Source organism: Pocillopora damicornis, chromosome 2 (assembly GCF_964200805.1).
Source record: "Pocillopora damicornis chromosome 2, jaPocDami1.2, whole genome shotgun sequence".
NCBI classification, from domain to species: Eukaryota; Metazoa; Cnidaria; class Anthozoa; order Scleractinia; family Pocilloporidae; genus Pocillopora; species Pocillopora damicornis.
This window is the reverse complement of record NC_142671.1, coordinates 34,768,223-34,786,698: the sequence shown is the minus strand read 5'-3', so window position 1 is coordinate 34,786,698 and position 18,476 is coordinate 34,768,223. Positions and strand designations below refer to the sequence as shown.

The following is an 18,476-nucleotide window of genomic DNA, read 5'->3' as shown; positions in this document are numbered from 1 at the left end:
CTGTATTTGGGCGATTTCAAAATAGATGTAGTAAAGTGGAGCCTCGTGTCGTGCAATTTTTGTCTAAAATCATACTTGTGATTTCAAATCACGCATATGATTTCAGGCCAAATTGCACTCCGTTCAGTTCAATTACCATTATTTTCTGGCTTCCTTTACCTGAGACTTACAGCGCGCGCACAAAAGCTTTTTCGAAAGACACCTGTGAAAGTTTGGAGGAACATTAAAAAAACACTGTGGTATTGTCTCACTTCCACAACCGGAGATGGCGAGATTTAAACAATAATATGCGAGGAGGCCCCATATTTAGCGCTGCAGCACGAGCGTGCCTTCGCCCGCGAGAAAGTTTGAGGATTTTAGCAATACGGGGCGGCGGGAAGTTTTAGAGGGGTCTGGCACGAATAATTTGCCAGGAGAGGGAATGGTGAAAAGTTGTTTCCACTACACCGTTGCATTTTGGCGCTCAAAGTATCACATTACGTCTCTCTCTTTCTCTCTCTTCTTAGCATGGATAAGTTACGGCTCTTTCCTCGACACTGAGGTCTTCAGGGTAAGTGTTATGCTCACCAAATTTCTATTGTGATAATTTTACGTTTTTTTTTTTTCTTACAATCGTTATTTCTTATCCCTCTTGAAAACTGCGCGGTGAAACGTTGCATTCAGCGCGCTCGATTTCAATTTGTGTTTGGTAAAATTTGTGCACAGCCTCATACCATTGTAAAACTAATCTGTTTTCCGAATGGCAATGTATTGTTTTTGTCATTGTTTTCTCTATCCAAGAACTGATTGCATAATGTAGTATGGGGCTGTGCGGAAATTTTACCTTTGTGTTTATCAGATTGTTTCTCTAACGTTTTTTCAAAGTACTTCATATAAGCGGTTCTACATTTTAAATGTAGATATGTCAATAAGCGATTTCTAGCAAGAAGGATGTAGCGCCTTGAAGGGCAAGATTTCCGCACAGTCCACTGGTTCTGCGTTTTTCCACAAAGTTCTTGCATAACGGAAACGCACTGGTAAAAATAGTAGATTGCCTTTGGAACTCCTTTACGGCTTTGTTTCAGAATATTCTGGGGCTATGCAAAAATATTTCCTCTTTTCGTACAAACGCTAAGGAGAGATGTTGTCTTCGAGCATATTCTACGTCAAAATTGCTATGCCAGCGTTATAACTAACGGTTCGGCTTAACTATTGTGTTAATCCAAGTAAATGATCAATTTTCAGTTCTCTGGGTTAAAGCCCACCTGTGTTAGCTAAGGGATTGTCTGTTATATCAGCTAACTTCTAACATCTGTTATATCAGCTAACATCATTTCAGCTAACGTTATGTCCTGGCAATTGCTGTGGGAATTGCAAAGGTGAGACTTAATGAAATTTACCTCAACTCAGCTAGGATCCTTGAAAAGAATTTGTCTGGGATTGTGAGGCTATTACATGTATATCTGACCTTCAGAATGCTCTTACTGGAAGAAGTTTCCATTTATTGAAACAATCTTTCCCTTTCACTTATTAAATTGTTTTAAATCACATACGCATTGTAAAACTCAAGCTAGACATACAATTCTATAGTCTACTGACCAAAAACTACTCTTTTTCATTATAAATATGTGCATGAGTAATGATAATAATAATGACAATCAAAACTATAACAAAATTCTCAAACATGATTGGTTAGCACCAGTCCTATTTGAGTACCAATAGGTCATGCCTGTGTTTATGTCACATGTGTGCTGTTGTTGCACTTTTTGCTAAGTTATCTGTTGTTTTCTATGAAAAGGTATAACCAAGGGCTAGTTTGTTTCTAGAATGTTGCCATAGTTTTGATTAATTGGTAACAGGACTTCAAGCTGTCCAATTCTGTCTCTAATCATACTTGTGATTAACAAATTTGTCATTCACTTCAAATTCGTCATGGATTTTTTGGTATCACTTTCACAACTAGACTTCATCAGACCCCACTCAGTCCTATCATCATTATATTTATAATGATAACCAAAGTGATAACAATAATGATGAGATACTTGAGGTTAAGTGAATTTTCTACAGATGTTTCATGTGTTCCCTCGATGAAATGAGTAAAATCTTAGGAACTTTTTAGTTGTAAATATATAGAACTAAATTTGTGAATGATGGTGTAAGAAAGAATTTGTTTTTAGATCATGTTTTAAAATGTAACTTAATTTACTTACTTGAATAAGCACCTCCCCCCTGAATATGTGCAGCATCACCTGTGTAGCACTTATTCTATTAATTTTTTTCTGTCATGAGCTGCAATGACTCATGCACATTCTGATATCTTAAGGCAATTAGAAGCAAATCATTTTGAATTGGAAAGTGACAACAGGCTGACTGCTCCTCGAAAAAGACGGAGAGGTATGTAAATGTATGTGCATTGTTATAAAGCCTGGAACTTTTGTAGTAGGGTTAATCTGTGGGTTTCTTGTTAGTTTTCACAAGCAATAGTTTGAATCTCAGTTGGAGGTGTATGTTAGGACCTTGTGACAAACAAAATTTCAAAAATTTTCTAGATTTAGTTGTACTTGTGAATGTGGAGACAACAATTTTGATCAAATTTTTACAAGATTTCCTGTAAGGAAAAACCTAAATTATGCCTTACAGAGTTGTAAATGTATAACATGATGATTTTCCTAAACTAATGGGGCTATTAAAGAAGTTTTGAAGAGTTAACCCTTCAACTCCCAGATCAAATTTGTAATTCTTCTTACTGTCAATAATACAATTCTTATAATGTCACTTCAGAGAATTAAGTATTGGATCAACTAATTATCTCCAAATTGATATTTTCTTTCATTCTCGTCACTTATTTGGTTGATATTGTATTGATAATGTAAGGAGAAATTCTGTCTTGGTCACTCATGGGAGTTAAAGGGTTAACACTTAAGGCTGCGTAATCTGACTGGTAATCCTTCAAATAAATAAATAGTAGTCAGGACCATGTAAGGGTCTCATTTATCAGCCATTTTACTGGTGTTGTGTCCTACTTCCTCTTTGTCAAAGATTTGTCAAGTACTCTCTCATGTGGTCAAATCAAACTAGTCTGAATCTGTTCTGACCCAAAATTACTACTGTATTACTACATTCGCTTTTTATCTGAAAGTTTAGTTTCTTTTGTACGTAGTGGGTCTGGAATCTAGTGATTCAGAGAGCTCAAGTCCAGAGACTGATGACTCAGTTTCCAGATCTGATGGGAGCTCAGACACAAACACAGACAGTTACACAGAGGAAGAGAACTTTGGTCTTATAGAGGAGAAACCTATTCTAGCCAAACAAAAAGGTAGAGCTGTGTATATTTACATGTATATAATGTACATGTAGCTTACAAAGGCATGTCATCACAATCAGTTTGTTTAAGCATGCTTCACAATCCAATCATTCTTTAACTACACTCAAAGGCATTATGAAAGCAAAAAATTAATGCCAATTTGCTTTGCTTTAATATTTATTAATTCTGGGAGAGTTTTGGTGTAACCTTCGTTGTAGATTTCTGAGTTTAAAATGTCATTGAAATTAATACTAAATGCATCTTTTACGTCAAAAGGGTTTTGTTGCTGGCTAAGTCTATTTAAGAGTAAAAGACCTATATACAATGAAAACTAATGAAAAAGCTCAATTATGGTACCAGATAATTTGCCTCCTAAATTTCACCTGAACTTTTTGAAATAACTTTAGTAATTCACTCCAAAGTATGAATTATTTGTTTATCAAGAGTCAGTTACAGTCTGTTACAGTTCCTAAGGGCTGTAGATAAATACTTCACTATTTTGGAAAATTAGCCTGAAGGTAGAAGAAGAAAAAACTGGTGTAAGGCTAAGTGCGTGTTTGTGCTACATGTACACATAGCTACCTGCTCTCTTGCACCAAGACCCATGTGAAAGATATGCTCTTAGAGCTCTGATATATGCTCTCAAAAGCTTTCGAAAAGCAAGTTTTACATTAATTGTACAATGACATAAATAAGTTGCCTCACCTCTGGTACCAGGGCTCTATAAGAACATGGTCATGCTTTTGTGGGTAGTTAATGCATAGTGCTAATTTCCAGATTTTATTTCAGAATTAACTTCCAATTTAATCATAAAGTACTTTGAATAGTCAATTTTGCATGTGCACAATTAGATGCCAATTAACAAGAATGTGGCTGAGAGTGCCTTTCTCAGTAATAATTTGTTATACTAACCTTGCTAGGTCTCTTGTCTCTTTTGTAACAAAGTTAACCTTAGTTTTTACCCTCAAACAACCCTGAAATGGACTATTCTCAAACACAACGAACCTTACAAGTCCATCAGTGAGCTGTATCAATTTAGTTTTCTTTTTTAAGTATGTGAGATATTGTAAGCACTGAACTCTTGTGAACCTTATCTATTCAAGTTTCCAAGAACACCATCACCAAAAAGCAGACAGCTAGAGCTTCCAACACAACAAATAAAATGGAGAAGAATGAAAAAGGTAACAATTTTTGTTACATTGTTTATGGCCTGTTCCAGGCTCAGATGGTCAGTGGAGACAAAAAGAGAACACTGAAGGTTGCTGTTTGCTTGCTTACTTTCCCCATCCACTGATTAAAAGCTTGGCAAAGGCTAGTTCCTTTTTTTAAAAATTATGGTCATTAAATACAGTACTGTAATAATTCAATGAAATAAATCTTTAGATAAGTTATTTTCTTTATTCATTCCATGTGGGCTCATGAAGAAGTAATTGCAGTTTTAAGATGGAACACCAACTGACTTACCTCAGTATAATAGCACATATTCAAATTATTAGTGCATGCATGCCTGTTCTTGGCTTTGTCTTACATTATGAAGCAAAAGTATTTTGGAGTTACGACATTTGAATAACAAGCACAATGTTGCCATTCTTGTGTGAAGAGCTCAGTACAAAAAAGTCACAGAGGTAATATCATTGGTAATGAGAGAAACAGGTTTCTTTAGTTATGTGTAGTTTCTGTTTTTGTGTGGGTGTTTTTTTTTTACCTAGTTTGATGTTGTGTTTTTATATTCAGCTATGTGCCATTATTTAATTATGCTGGACTATTTTTTAAGGTGCATCTGAGGAAATTCCTGCTAAAAAACCACAAGCTCAACCTAGGAAAAGAAAGATTAGCAAGGAGAATACAGGGAAAGGTAACTTATTTATAAAGATCAGCACTATTAGATAACTTGAAGTCAGATTAAATCCTTGTATGGGACTTTGTCTATAATGGTAATTGAACTGAGTGGAGTGCAATTTGGGCTGGAATAATACAAGTGATTTCAAAATCAATTGAGCGCGTAGCACGAGTTCGATTTGAAATCACAAGTATGATTTCCAACCAAAATTGCATGACATGAGGTTCAATTACCATTTTATTGCATTCAAATACAGGACTTGGTCACTTCAAATATTTTATTGATGCAGTACTGAGCCGGTTTGAAATTAAATTTATCCATTTTTGGAGGGGTGGGGGGGGAGTAAGAGTTTTGGAAACAAAAGTAGCAAAATTTGCCATACGATACTCTTTGTATATCATTTTCTTGCAATTTTATTGGTTACTTTAAACAAGCCTTGAAATCTGATTGGTTGTTTTGTTTTTAGTGTGGCCTGCTCATTGGCTGGGAAAAAGATGTGATTTAAAGCAAAAAATGGTGTGATTCATGAATAAATTGCACCAATTAGAGCCAATCAGATTACAGGCACCACCAGTGATCTCAAAATGGGTGTAATAATATTTAATAATGTTGCTTCCAGATTCCTAAAAAATGCAAATGGGGGTAGTTGTAAGACAGAAGCTAATGGTCAACAAGTTGTCAACAGCATATAGGAGATATCTTTAGCAGACATGTTTTGCTGACTTACATTGCATTATATTAGAGATGAAGTTTTACACAAAATTGATAGGGAGAATAAATTCTGCATCATTGTAGGAGATTTTAATCTTAACTCTCTTAAACTGGATTCTCACCCAGATACAGAAGGTTTTTTAAATATTTTGGGGTCCTTCAGCTTTCAACCTCATATTTTACAACCTACTTGAATTACTGACCACTCAAAAACTCTAGTTGACAACATTTTCTTCAATTCTTGGAACACCTCACATTAAGTGGGAATATTGTTTATGATGTTACTGATCACCTACCTAATTTTCTTATTATTCAAAAATTCACTTCTTTACCTATCAATGTAAAAAATTGCAAGCAGTTTGGTTACTTGGTTGAGTGCTTACAAACTTTCACTTAATATTGATTAGTCGAACTTTGTCATTTTCCACCCTCCACAAAGAAAGTTACCCTTTCATGTCGCACTCTCTTTAAATGACATTTACTCAAACCAAGAGTACTCAATAAAACATATAGGTATTATAATAGATTCTAATTTATCTTGGAAAAGTCGAGTAAGCTATATTACTGACTGAAAAGATTAAGACATTGTAAGCACTGAATTCTTATGAACCTTATCTATTCAAGTTTCCAAGAACACTACCACCAAAAAGCAGACTGCTAGAGCTTCCAATACAACAAATAAAAAGGAGAAGAATAAAAAAGGTAAAAACTTTTGACACATCACTTAGGGCTTGTCCCAGGCTTAGTGGAGGCAAAAGGAGAGCACTGAAGGCCGCTATTTGCATACTTACTTTTTCCATGCACTGACCTTTCCTAGGTCCTAGTTTGTTACTTTTTTAAGAAATAATGGTCATTAATTGATTTAATACTTCAGTGGAATAAATCTTGAGATGAGTGATTTTCTTTATTCATATTGCATGTGGGTTCATGAAGAAATAAAGCAATTGCAGTTTTAAGATGGAACACCAACTGACTTAGTTCAGTAATAGCATGTTGTCAAATTATTAGTGCATGCATGCCTGTTCTTGGATTTGTTCTTCATTATAAAGGAAATGTTTCCATTCTTGTGTGAAGAGCTCATTGAAAAAATCACAGAGATAATAGTATTATTATTGAAAATGAGAGAAACAGTTTCTTTAGTTTGTAGTTTCTGTTTTTGTTTTTGTTTTTTTTTTACCTAGTTTGATGTTCTGTTTTTATATTCAGCTGTGTGCCATTATTCAATTATGCTGGACTATTTTTAAGGTGCATCTGAGGAAATTCCTGCTAAAAAACCAAGAACTCAACCTATTAAAAAAAAGAATAACAAGGAAAATTCAGGGAAAGGTAACTTATTGATAAAAATAAGCATTATTGTATAGTGTAGCTTCAAGTCAGATTAATTTCTTGTATACATCTAGGATCTTGTGAATATATGTAATAATGTTGCTTCCAGATTCTTAAAAAAGCAAATTGGGGGGGGGGGGTAGTTTTATGACAAGAACCAATTGTCAACAAGTCATCCAAATCATATTGGGGAAATCTTTAGCAGACATGCTCTTCTGACTCACCTACATTGCATTGTATTAGAGACAAAGTTTTACAAGTCATGTACGGGTAATTGACTTTGGCTTTCCTTTAATTGGCTTTGTTTGGTCTTCTATAAAAGCTCTGAGAGAAGTTATCCTTTTTTTTTTTTTTTTAAACAGACCTATCAAAGAGCTTTTTAATCACATGTACTGGTACCAGTTTTGCCCTAACTATCACAAATCTTTATAATCACAGTTACCTGTCAAGAAACACTTACCAAAACTGCAAGGCCTCAATCTTTGAAAACAAGCAGTGATTGGGGGAATGATATTAGAAGTGACTAATATACATATACTTATCAATAATATACCTGCATTTCTTGAGTGCATAATAATAATATACCTGCGTTTCTTGAGTGTGTCTGCAGATTCTTGTTTGCTTTACTTCAGAGACAACCACTGTCCGCATTTCCTTATATAGTTTTGTTGAACAAAAAAGCATTATTTCATGTATAATTTCTACTTAGGAGAGTTGAAGGGTTTTGAGAGTAGATTATGTATTAGGTTTGTTTGTTTGTTTGGTTGGGTTTTTTTAAACAAATCTTTATAATTACAGTTTTGTTTGAAGAAACAGTCACCAACACTGCAAAACCTCAAGTTTTGGAAACAAGCAGTGACTGGGGGAATGATACAGGAGGTGACTAATATACGTATACCCATCAATAATATACCTGCATTTCTTGAATGTGTTTGCAGATTTTTGTTTGCTTTACTTCAGAGACAACCATTGTCTGCATTTCCTTATATAGTTTTTTTTAAAATTAAAAAACATAATTTCATGTATAGTTTTTACCTACTATGGTTGAAGGTTTTGAGAGTAGTGTATTAGGTTTGTTATTTATTTATTTATTTATTTATTTTTTTATTTATTTTTTTTTTTTACATATCTTTATAATTACAGTTTCCTTTGGAGAAACATTCACCAAAACTGCAGAACCCCAAGTTTTGGGAAAAAGCAGTGACTGGGGAAATGATGTAGGAGGTGACTAAATTACATATCTTTTTCAACAACATACCTGCATTTGTTGAGTGCATTAGCAGATTCTTGTTTGCTTTATGTCAGAGAAGACCCCTGTCCTGGTTCCCTTATATAGTTTTGTTGATTTCATGTATATTTTTTATACTGACAATGGTTGAAGGTTTTGAGAGTGGTGTATTATGTTTGTTCATTTGTTAATTTTTTTTCCTTCCCCTTGAGTAATCCACTACCTTTAGAGGTTTTTTACTGATATTATTGTCTACTAACTTACCTCTTTCTAACACCAACAGTCAACAATAAAAAAGGGAAGGCTAGTGAACCAAAACACAGCCAAAAGAAGGGTAAGTAATCAAACATCCATCCAGTAAGGGAAGGGAAAACTTGAGAGTTTGTGAACAAAATTTGTCAAATTATGGCTGTTTTGTTGAATATCAAGAAAGTAAAAATATCGTGACTTACTGGCTTGTGTGATTGGATATTATCCCTGAGAGACAACTTGGTTTTGATGAATCACTTGTTTATCAAGAATGAGTTACAGTCTCTAATAGTTCCTAAGAAGAGCTGCAAATGAAAAATTAACTATTTTGGAAATTTAGCCTTAAGTTAGAAAAGGAACAAACTGGTGTAACACTAAGTGCATGTTTGTGTTACATGTACACATAGCTTCCTGCTCCCTCTCACACCAGGACCCATGTGAAAGATATGCTCTTAGAGCTCTAATATATGCTCTCAAAAGCTTTCAAAAAGCAAGTTTTACATGAATTGTACAATGGCTTAAGTTGGTTTTCTTGCCTGTGGTACAAGGGATTCATAAGAAGATTGTCATGCTTTTGTGGGTAGTTGATGCAGAGTACTAATTTCCAGATTTATTTCAGAATTAACTTCCAATATATTTATAAAGTACTTTGAATGTACTTTTAAAATAACAAGAATGTGGTTGAGTGCCTTTCTTAGTAATAATTTGTCATATTAACCCTGCCACATCTCTTGTCTCTTTTGTGTTAAAGGTAACCTTAGCTTTTACACTCAGACAACTGTGAAATAGACCATTCTCAAACACAATGAGCCTTAAAAGACCATCAGTGAGTTGTATCAACTGAAGTAAGTTTTCTTTTTTAAGTATGTGAGACAATGTAAGCACTGAACTCTTGTGAACCTTATCTATTCAAGTTTCCAAGAACACCACCACCAAAAAGCAGACCGCTAAAGCTTCCAACACAACAAATAAAAAGGAGAAGAATGAAAAAGGTAACAACCTTTGACACATCACTAATGGCTTGTTCCAGGCTCAGATGGTCAGTGGAGACAAAAAGAGAGCACTGAGGGCTAATATTTGCATGCTTACTTTCCCCATGCACTGACCAAGAGCCTGGAAAAGGCTAGTTCCTTTTTTAAAAATTATAGTTTTTAAATACTGTGATACTTAAATAGAATAAATTAATATATGAGTTATCTTCTTTATTCATTGCATGTGGGTACATGAAGAAGTAAGCAATTGCAGTTTTAAGATGGAACACCTACTGAATTAGTTTGGTGATAGCATAATTATAGTCATATCATTATAGTGCATGCATGCTTAGTCTTGGATTTGTTTTGACATTATGAAGGAAAAGTTTGTTGAGTTATGATATTTGAATAACAAGTACAATGTTGGCATTCTTGTGTGAAGAGCTCATTAAAAAAATCACAGAGATAATATTATTGATAATGAGAGGAGCATTTTCTTTAGTTATGTGCAGTTTTTGTGCTTATTTTTTTTATCACCTAGTTTGATTTTCTGTTTTTATATTCAGCTGTGTGCCATTAGTTAATTATGCTGGACTTTTTTTAAGGTGCATCTGAGGAAATTCCTGCTAAAAAACCAAGAACTCAACCTATTAAAAGAAAGAGTAGCAAGGATAATACAGGGAAAGGTAACTTATTGGTAAAAATGAGCATTATTTTATAGTTTAGCTTCAAGTCAGATTAAATCTTTGTATAGGATCTTATACATAAATGTGGGGTTAGAGTCTACCTTTGCATGAAGTGCTCAATGCTGTGGTAGCAGAGCTAAGTATACATAAGTTAAAGAATTAAAGAGGACGCGCTGATTCTCTGTGACTCTTGAGTTTCGTGCCTAAGCGCTCATCAGACAGAACTTTATTTAATGAAGAACATACCTTCCTAATGTTCTTCATTGAATAAAATTCTGTCTGACAAGCCCTTAGGTGCAAAACTCACATGTTTAAAAAGAAAACTAACTTGATACAACTCATTGATGGTCTTGTAAGGCTCATTGTGTTTGAGAATAGTCCATTTCAGGGTTGTTTGAGGGTAAAAGCTAGGTTAGCTTTGTCACAAAAGACACAAGAAACCTGGTAAGGTTAGTATAACAAATTATTACTAAGAAAGGCACCCTCAACCACATTCTTGTTCATTGGCATCTAATTTTGCAAATACAAAATGGATCACTCAAAGTACTCTACAATTATATTAGAAGATAATGCATATTGGTAGTTAATGCATATTGCTATTTTCCAAATTTATTTCAGAGTTTACTTTTAATATAATTATGAAGTACTTTGAATGATCCATTCTGCATTTGCACAATTAGATGCCAATTAACAAGAATGTGGTTGAGTGTGCCTGTCTAAGTAATAATTTGTTATACTAACCTTGTCAGGTCTCTTGTCTCTTTCCTGATAAAGCTTACCTTAGCTTTTACCCTCAAACAACCCTGAAATGCACTATTTTCAAATGCAATGAGCCTTACAAGACCATCAGTGAGTTGTATCAGCTGAAGTAAGTTTTCTTTTTTAAGTATGTGAGACATTGTAAACACTGAATTCTTGTGAACCTCATCTATTCAAGTTTCCAAGGACACCACCACCAAGAAGCAGACAGCTAGAGCTTCCAATGCAACAAATAAAAAGGGGAAGAATGAGAAAGGTAACTTTTGATATGTCACTTATGGTTTGTTCCAGGCTCAGTTGGTCAGTGGAGACAAAAAGAGAGCACTGAAGGCTGTTATTTGCATGCTTACTTTCCCCCTGCACTGACCAAGAGCCTAGAAAAGGCTAGTTCCTTTTTTAAAAATTATATTTTTAAATACTGTAATACTTCAATGGAATAAATTTATTTAATCGATTAGTTGTTATCTTTATTCATTGCATGTGGGTTCATGGAGAAGCTAATTGCAGTTTTAAGATTTAAAACCAACTGACTTAATTAGTTCAGAAATAGCACATAGTCAAATTATTAGTGCATGCATGCCTGTTCTTGGCTTTGTCCTACATCATGAAGGAAAAGTTTGTTGGAGGTATGATGTTTGAATAACAAACACAATGCTGGCATTCTTGTGTGAAGAGCTCATTGAAAAAAACACAGAGATAATATTATTGATAATGAGAGGAGCATTTTCTTTCTTTAGTTATGTGTAGTTTTTGTGCTTTTTTTTTATCACCTAGTTTGATGTTCTGTTTTTATATTCAGCTGTGTGCCATTATTTAATTATGCTGAACTATTTTTTAAGGTGCATCTGAGGAAATTCCTACTAAAAAACCAAGAACTCAACCTATTAAAAGAAAGAGTAGCAAGGATAATACAGGGAAAGGTAACTTATTGATAGAATCAAGCATTATTGTGTAGTGTAGCTTCAAGTCAGATTAAATCCCTGTACAGGATTTTGTTTATATATTTAATTATGTTGCTTCCAGTTTCCTAAAAAAGCAAATGGGGGGGGTGGTTGTAAGACAGGAACCAATTGTCAACAAGTCATCAACAGCATATAGGAGAAATCTTTAGCAGACATGTTTTGCTGACTTAATGTTGCATTATATTAGAGACAAAGTTTTACAAGTGATGCGTAGGTAATTGACTTTGGCTCTCTTTAGGCTTTCTTTCGGGTTTGTTTGGTCATTTAATTTTTCCAAACAGACCTATCAAAGAGCTTTTTAATCACAAGTACTAGGTTTGCCTTAACAATCACATATCTTTATAATCACAGTTACCTGTCAAGAAACACTTACCGAAACTGCAAGACCTCAAGCTTTGAAAACAAGCAGTGATTGGGGGAATGATATTGGAGGTGGCAAATATGCATATATTTTATCAATATTATACCAGCTTTTTTGAGCACATTTGCAGATCCCTTTTTGCTTTACTTTAGAGACAACCACTGTCAATGTTTCCTTATATAGTTTTGTTGCATAAAAGACATCATTCCATGTATAGTGTATAGTTTATAGGTTTGTTTGTTTATTTATTTATTTATTTTTTCACAAATCTCTATAATTAAAGTTTTCTTTCAAGAACCACCCACCAAAACTGCAAAATGTCAAGTTTTGGAAACAAGCAGTGACTGGGGAAATGATATAGGAGGTGACTAAATTACATATATTTTTCAGCAACATACCTTCATTTCTTGAGTGCATTAGCAGATTCTTGTGAGCTTTACACCAGAGAAGACTACCGTTCAGGTCCCTTTACATAGTTTTGTTGGATTAAAAAAAATAATTTCATGTATACTTTTTATACTTACAATAGATGAAGGTTTTGAGAGTAGTGTATTGTTTGTGTATTTTTTTCGTCTTCTTGAGTAATCCATTAACTTTAGAGGTTTTAATGTTATGTTATTGTCTACTAACTCAGCTCCTTCTAACACTTCTGAATTTAAAATCCAGATGCATCTGCACCTGCACCAACAGTCAAAAGGGAAGGCTAGTGAACCAAAACAAAGCCAAAAGAAGGGTAAGTAACTGAACATCCATCAAGTAAGGGAAGGGAAAACTTGAGAGTTTGTGAACAAAATTTGTCAAATTATGGCTATTCTGTTGAATATAAAGAAGTAAAAATACCGTGACTTACTGGCTTGTGTAATTAAATATTATCCCTGAGAGACAGCTTGGTTTTGATGGCCATCTAATGAGATCTCAGGAGAAGTTAGGCCCTAAAGTTGGTTGATTTCATTTGTTACATTGAGGAGTCTAAAGTATGAATCATTTGTAATAGTTCCAAGAGCTGCAGATAAAAACTTCACCACTTTGGAAATTTAGCCTTGAGATAGAAGGGGAACAAACTGGTATAAGGCTAATTAAGTGCATGTTTGTGCTACATGTACCCATAGCTTCCTGGTCTCTCATGCCAAGACCCATGTCAAAGATATGCTCTCAAAAGCTTTTAAAAAGCAAGTTTTACATGAGTTGTAATGGCATAAGTTAGTTATCTTGCTTGTGGCACAAGGGCTCTATAAGAAGATTATCATGTGTTTGTGGGTAGTTAATGCATAGTGCTAATTTCCAGATTTTAATTCAGAATTATCTTCTAATATAATTGTAGAGTACTTTGAATGATCCATTTTGTATTTGCAAAATTAGATGCCAATGAACAAGAATGTGGTTGAGGGTGCCTTTCTTAGTAATAATTTGTTATACTAACCTTACCAGGTTTCTTGTGTCTTTTGTGACAAAGCCTAGCTTTTACCCTCAAACAACCCTGAAATGGACTATTCTCAAACACAATGAGCCTTACAAGACCATCAATGAGTTGTATCAAGTTAGTTTTCTTTTTAAACATGTGAGACATTGTAAGCACTGAATTCTTGTGAACCTTATCTATTCAAGTTTCCAAGAACACCACCACCAAAAAGCAGACAGCTAGAGCCTCCAATACAACAAATAAAAAGGAAAAGAATGAGAAAGGTAACAATTTTTGATATATTCCTTTATGGCTTGTTCCAGGCTCAGATGATCAGTGGAGACAAAAAGAGAGCACTTAAGGCTGCTATTTGCACGCTTACTTTCCCCCTGCACTGACCAACTGCCTGGAAAAGGCTAGTTCGTTTTTTAAAAATTGTTGTTTTTAAATACTGTTGTAATACTTCAATGGAATAAATCTTTAGATGAGTGATTTTCTTTATTCATTGCATGTGGGTTCACGAAGAAGTAACACCAACTGACTTAGCACAGTCAAATTATAAACGCATGCATGCCGCTTCTTGTTTCACATCCTGAAGGAAAAGTTTGTTGGAGTTATGACATTTGAATAACAAGCATAAAAAAATAAGGAGATAATATTATTGATAATGAGAGGAGTAGTTTCTTTAATTCTGTGTAGTTTTGGTTTTTGTGTTTTCTTTTTTTTACCTAGTTTGATATTCTGTTTTTATATTTGAATGTGTGCCATTATTTAATTATGCTGAATTATTTTTTAAGGTGCATCTGAGGAAATTCCTGTTAAAAAGCCAAGAACTCAATCTAATAAAAAAAAGAGTAGCAAGGATAATACAGGGAAAGGTAACTTATTGATAAAAATAAGCATTATTATATAGTGTAGTTTCAAGTCAGATTAAATACTTGTATAGCATCTTGTTAATATTATATAATTCTGTTGCTTCCAGATTCCTAAAAATGCAAATGGGAAGGGGGTAGTTTTAAGACAGGAACCAATTATCAACAAGTCATCAACAGCATATAAGAAAAATCTTTAGCAGACATGTTTTGCTTACTTACTTATGTTGTATTATATTAGAGACAAAGTTTTACGACTGATGTATGGGTAATTGACTTTGGCTTTCTTTTGGCTTTGTTTGGTGTTCTGTAAAAGCTGTGAGAGAAGTTGTCATTATTTTTAAACAGACAAATCCAAGAGCTTTCTAATCACTTCTACTAGTTTTGCCCTAACTACCACAAATCTTTATAACTACGGTTACCTGTCAAGAAACACACATCAAAATTGCAAAACCTCAAGTTTTGGAAATGAGCAGTGACTGGAAGAATGATACAGGAGGTGACTAACTTACATATATATTTCAATAATATAACTGCATTTCTTGAGTGCATTTGCAGATTCTTGTTTGCTTTACTTCAGAGACATCCACGGTCTGGGCGGTCTGGTAGAATAAGAAACATCATTACATGTATAGATTCTATTTATGATAGTTGAAGGTTTTGAGACTAGTGTATTGGGTTTGTTTATTTGTTTATTTATTTATTTTTTTTCCACAAATCTTTATAATAACAGTTACCCATCAAGAGACAATCACCAAAACTGCAAGACCTCAAGCTTTGAAAACAAATGGTGACTGGGAGAATGATAAAGGAGGTGACTAATGCACCTGTATTTTTCAATAATATACCTGCATTTCTTGAGTGCATTTGCAGATTCTTGTTGGCTTAATTACATAGAAGACCACTTTCCTGGATCCCTTATAGTTTTATTAAATAAAAAACATCATTTCATGTACAGTTTGTACTCACAATAGTGAAAGGTTTTGAGAGTACTGTGTTAGGTTTGTTTGTTAATGGTTTTTTTGTTAATTTTTTTTCTCTCAAAGTAATCCAACAACCTAAGGGGTATTATTGTTATATTATTGTCTACTACCTCAACTCTTTCTAACACTTTTGAATTTAAAATCTAGATGCATCTGCACCAACAGTTAGCAATAAAAAAGGGAAGGCTAGTGAACCAAAACACGACAAAAAGAAGAGTAAGTAATAGAACACCTATTAAGTAAGGGAAGGACAAAATTCGTCAAAGTTTGAATATCAAGAAAGTAAAAATATCGTGACTTACTGGCTTGTGTGATTTTATATTATCCCTGAGAGATAACTTGGCTCTGACGACCAGCTAATCGGAGATCTCGTGAGTAGATAGGCCATAAAGCTGGTTGATTTCATTTGTTAGATTGTGGGAAAGGAGTGTGGAGTGTTCTCGTTGGAGCTTGAGTTTACCAGTAATTTTGGGGCTAGATTGTCAGACAAATGATTCATAGTCTTTTTATAGTTAAACAGGGCACACCAAAGATGGCTGAGTTAGAAGGATTGGGTATAGATATTGGTGACAAGTGGAAAACTCTGGGAAGACGCTTAAAAGTATCAGAGCAACTCGAAATAATCGATGCGCGATATAATACTCTTTCTGAAAAAGCCTTCCAGATGCTTCAATACTGGACCCAGAAAAGAGGTTCCTCTGCGACCTACAGAGTTCTAAGTGCTGCCTTAAAAGACGGCCTTTTAGTACGTAAAGACTTGTCAGAAAAGTACTGTTATGGTTGACAGTTGACATAACAAATATTTTCTTGTCTTTTAACTCTGATTTACGAGGGAGTGAGTGGTTTAGTATGTACTTTCTTTGCTCTATTTTCTTGTTCTTTCAGTTACACATGTCACTTTCGTCGAAATGTTTAAAATGTACGTCCAAACTTATGACAGTTCTTTCACAAACAAAACAGCTGCTTAAGAGTCAAAGTTTTGTAACAGCAAACTAAATACAGTAAGCAAGAGTATTGTTTCGTGGTCGAATCTCAGAGTAGAATTTTAGAATTTCAAACTGATCGCTCAACATACAGGTAGCGATTATTTTTAAAGGATTAGACTGAAACAGAAAGGGCGATTTGCCGATTTTTTTTTATTCTTGGGGTATTGTCTAGTTGGTAGGTTACTATCAAATTTTCAACTTAATTTTAATTTTTTAGAACGGCGTTTTTGTCTCTTTTTCATGCTGAGCACCAGTAGATTTAGACCGTCAGTAGTACTAAACAAGTTAACTGGTATATCGTATGAATAGCTTGTAGGTTGATAAATGAAATTATTTGGACTTTTTTTAGCTCATTATTACATTTCTGCTGGTGAATTGTTGTAATTTACGAAATTACCAATTTTACCGAAATTGTAATTTTTACACCCCGTTATTAATGTGTTAATGGAGAATTCCTCCCAAAAGAGTGTTAGAGAAATATTTGGTAAGGATGGCAGTTATTTTATCTTCATGTTAAGTCATAAATTTTGTCCGTTAAAGCTATAGAAGGTTGGATAGGATTATTTTTATGGATCTAGGTAAATACAAAGTTTGTGATATTGCACACCTTTTAAACTATGGATTTGGTGTTAAGTCAAATTATTGTTCTTAGATACCTAGTGTCGTAAATTGTAAATTACAATTATCCGTAATAAAATACGTTTAACGTATTGAAACTCACAGCAAGCAATGTTTTTGTTGTTCAGTATCAAGCAGAAACTCGTGCATTCGTGAGGGTAACCTAATTGTTAGATATCCCAAGAAATTTCTTCGAGTGAGCCTGCTGAGGGCAGTTAGTTTTCTTCCAATTTTCACTACTGTGAGAGCCCAGGACAGACTTGGTCTACTAAACCGCAAAACAGCAGCTTGTTCTTTATTTATTATTGTTATTATCATTATTATAATTACTACTATTATCAAAAGAAAAACCCTGAAGTAAAAAAGTGAGCGTTGTTTTTTCGACATGGAACGACGAGCTTATTTTCTCAAATACCAGCTGTTTTATTTCTTTAATTTTTTTTAATCGTAGTACTTTTGTGTATTTCGATATTTATAGCGATTTCTAACCTGGTGTTTCCCTCGCTGGAATTAGTTACCAGGTTCTTTTAGCATGCAAGCTACCAGACTTATATGGAGACAAAAACTTATTATTTAACGCTCTACTATAGTCTTTAAAATCTTATGCTATCTATTATTCCGGTTTGGAAATGTAAAACCGGCTTTGACCATCGAGAATAAGAGAATGCGAACATCCTCGGCACTTAGAAGCTCCTGTTGCAAAGGTCCACACGCACGCAACCTCACGGGGCTGCGGGGGACATCTAGCTACGCTCGTGATATCGCATGTGTAGCCTACCTGACTCATTGTTTTCAGGCCTTGCTCCACGATGTGCGTGGATGGGAATCAAGTGTGCAGATTTATGCATTCGTCTTCTTTCCCGCTCAAAACATCCTCGAGGTGCCAAGAAAAGATGAAAAGAGTCAGAACTTTCCTCAACCAGTGATAAGCGGAAATTCTTACAACAAAACTGGAAAAAATTACGTTATATTGTCAGTGGTAGGTCAGTCTCTACCTCTAGTCGAAGACTGGAATTCGAACGAAATTGTAATCCCAGCGAAATGAAGTCAATGTTTCTCGCTAAGAATCGCTGAAATTTTATCTGCCGTTTTAGTTATATTTTATATAGACGTTAGCTTTGCTTATTATTTGACATTTTCTAAGATCCGCTCTCAGTGTTTATTAAATATGAAGATCGATAAACGACCGTTGAGATCTTATACTCAACGACTTAACGTTGCACGATCAAGCTTGTTTCAATA

General features: G+C 34.4%; 1 protein-coding gene across 6 annotated transcripts; it reads left to right on the top strand.

Moving 5' to 3' along the window:
- Positions 1-277: 277 nt before the first annotated feature.
- On the top strand, positions 278-17,336 carry LOC113668553 (uncharacterized). 6 transcript variants are annotated; one of them, XM_089195660.1, is made up of 16 exons: positions 278-550; positions 1,304-1,358; positions 2,303-2,373; positions 3,140-3,295; positions 4,387-4,464; positions 7,959-8,039; positions 8,304-8,384; positions 8,672-8,722; positions 9,552-9,629; positions 10,214-10,294; positions 13,982-14,059; positions 14,573-14,653; positions 15,066-15,146; positions 15,381-15,461; positions 15,778-15,846; positions 16,143-17,336. In XM_089195660.1, exons 2-16 carry the CDS (start codon positions 1,327-1,329, stop codon positions 16,412-16,414), a joined length of 1,371 nt encoding a protein of 456 aa, XP_089051786.1. In that variant the 5' UTR covers positions 278-550; positions 1,304-1,326; the 3' UTR covers positions 16,415-17,336. The 6 variants fall into 6 exon arrangements, with proteins under 6 accessions (XP_089051786.1, XP_089051788.1, XP_089051787.1 ...); XM_089195662.1 differs by lacking the exons at positions 7,959-8,039; positions 8,304-8,384; positions 8,672-8,722 and adding an exon at positions 5,058-5,138; XM_089195661.1 differs by lacking the exons at positions 2,303-2,373; positions 7,959-8,039; positions 8,304-8,384; positions 8,672-8,722 and adding an exon at positions 5,058-5,138 and having other exon boundaries at positions 340-550.
- The last annotated feature ends 1,140 nt before the right edge of the window (positions 17,337-18,476 follow it).

Excerpts from the sequence above, each read along its gene's own strand:
- LOC113668553 (XM_089195660.1), top strand. The coding sequence starts at position 1,327 with ATGTCCTGGCAATTGCTGTGGGAATTGCAAAG. Across the intron at positions 8,040-8,303 it reads CTGGGGGAATGATACAGGAG|TTTCCTTTGGAGAAACATTC; the intron begins GTGACTAATATA and ends TTATAATTACAG. Across the intron at positions 10,295-13,981 it reads CAAGGATAATACAGGGAAAG|TTTCCAAGAACACCACCACC; the intron begins GTAACTTATTGG and ends TATCTATTCAAG.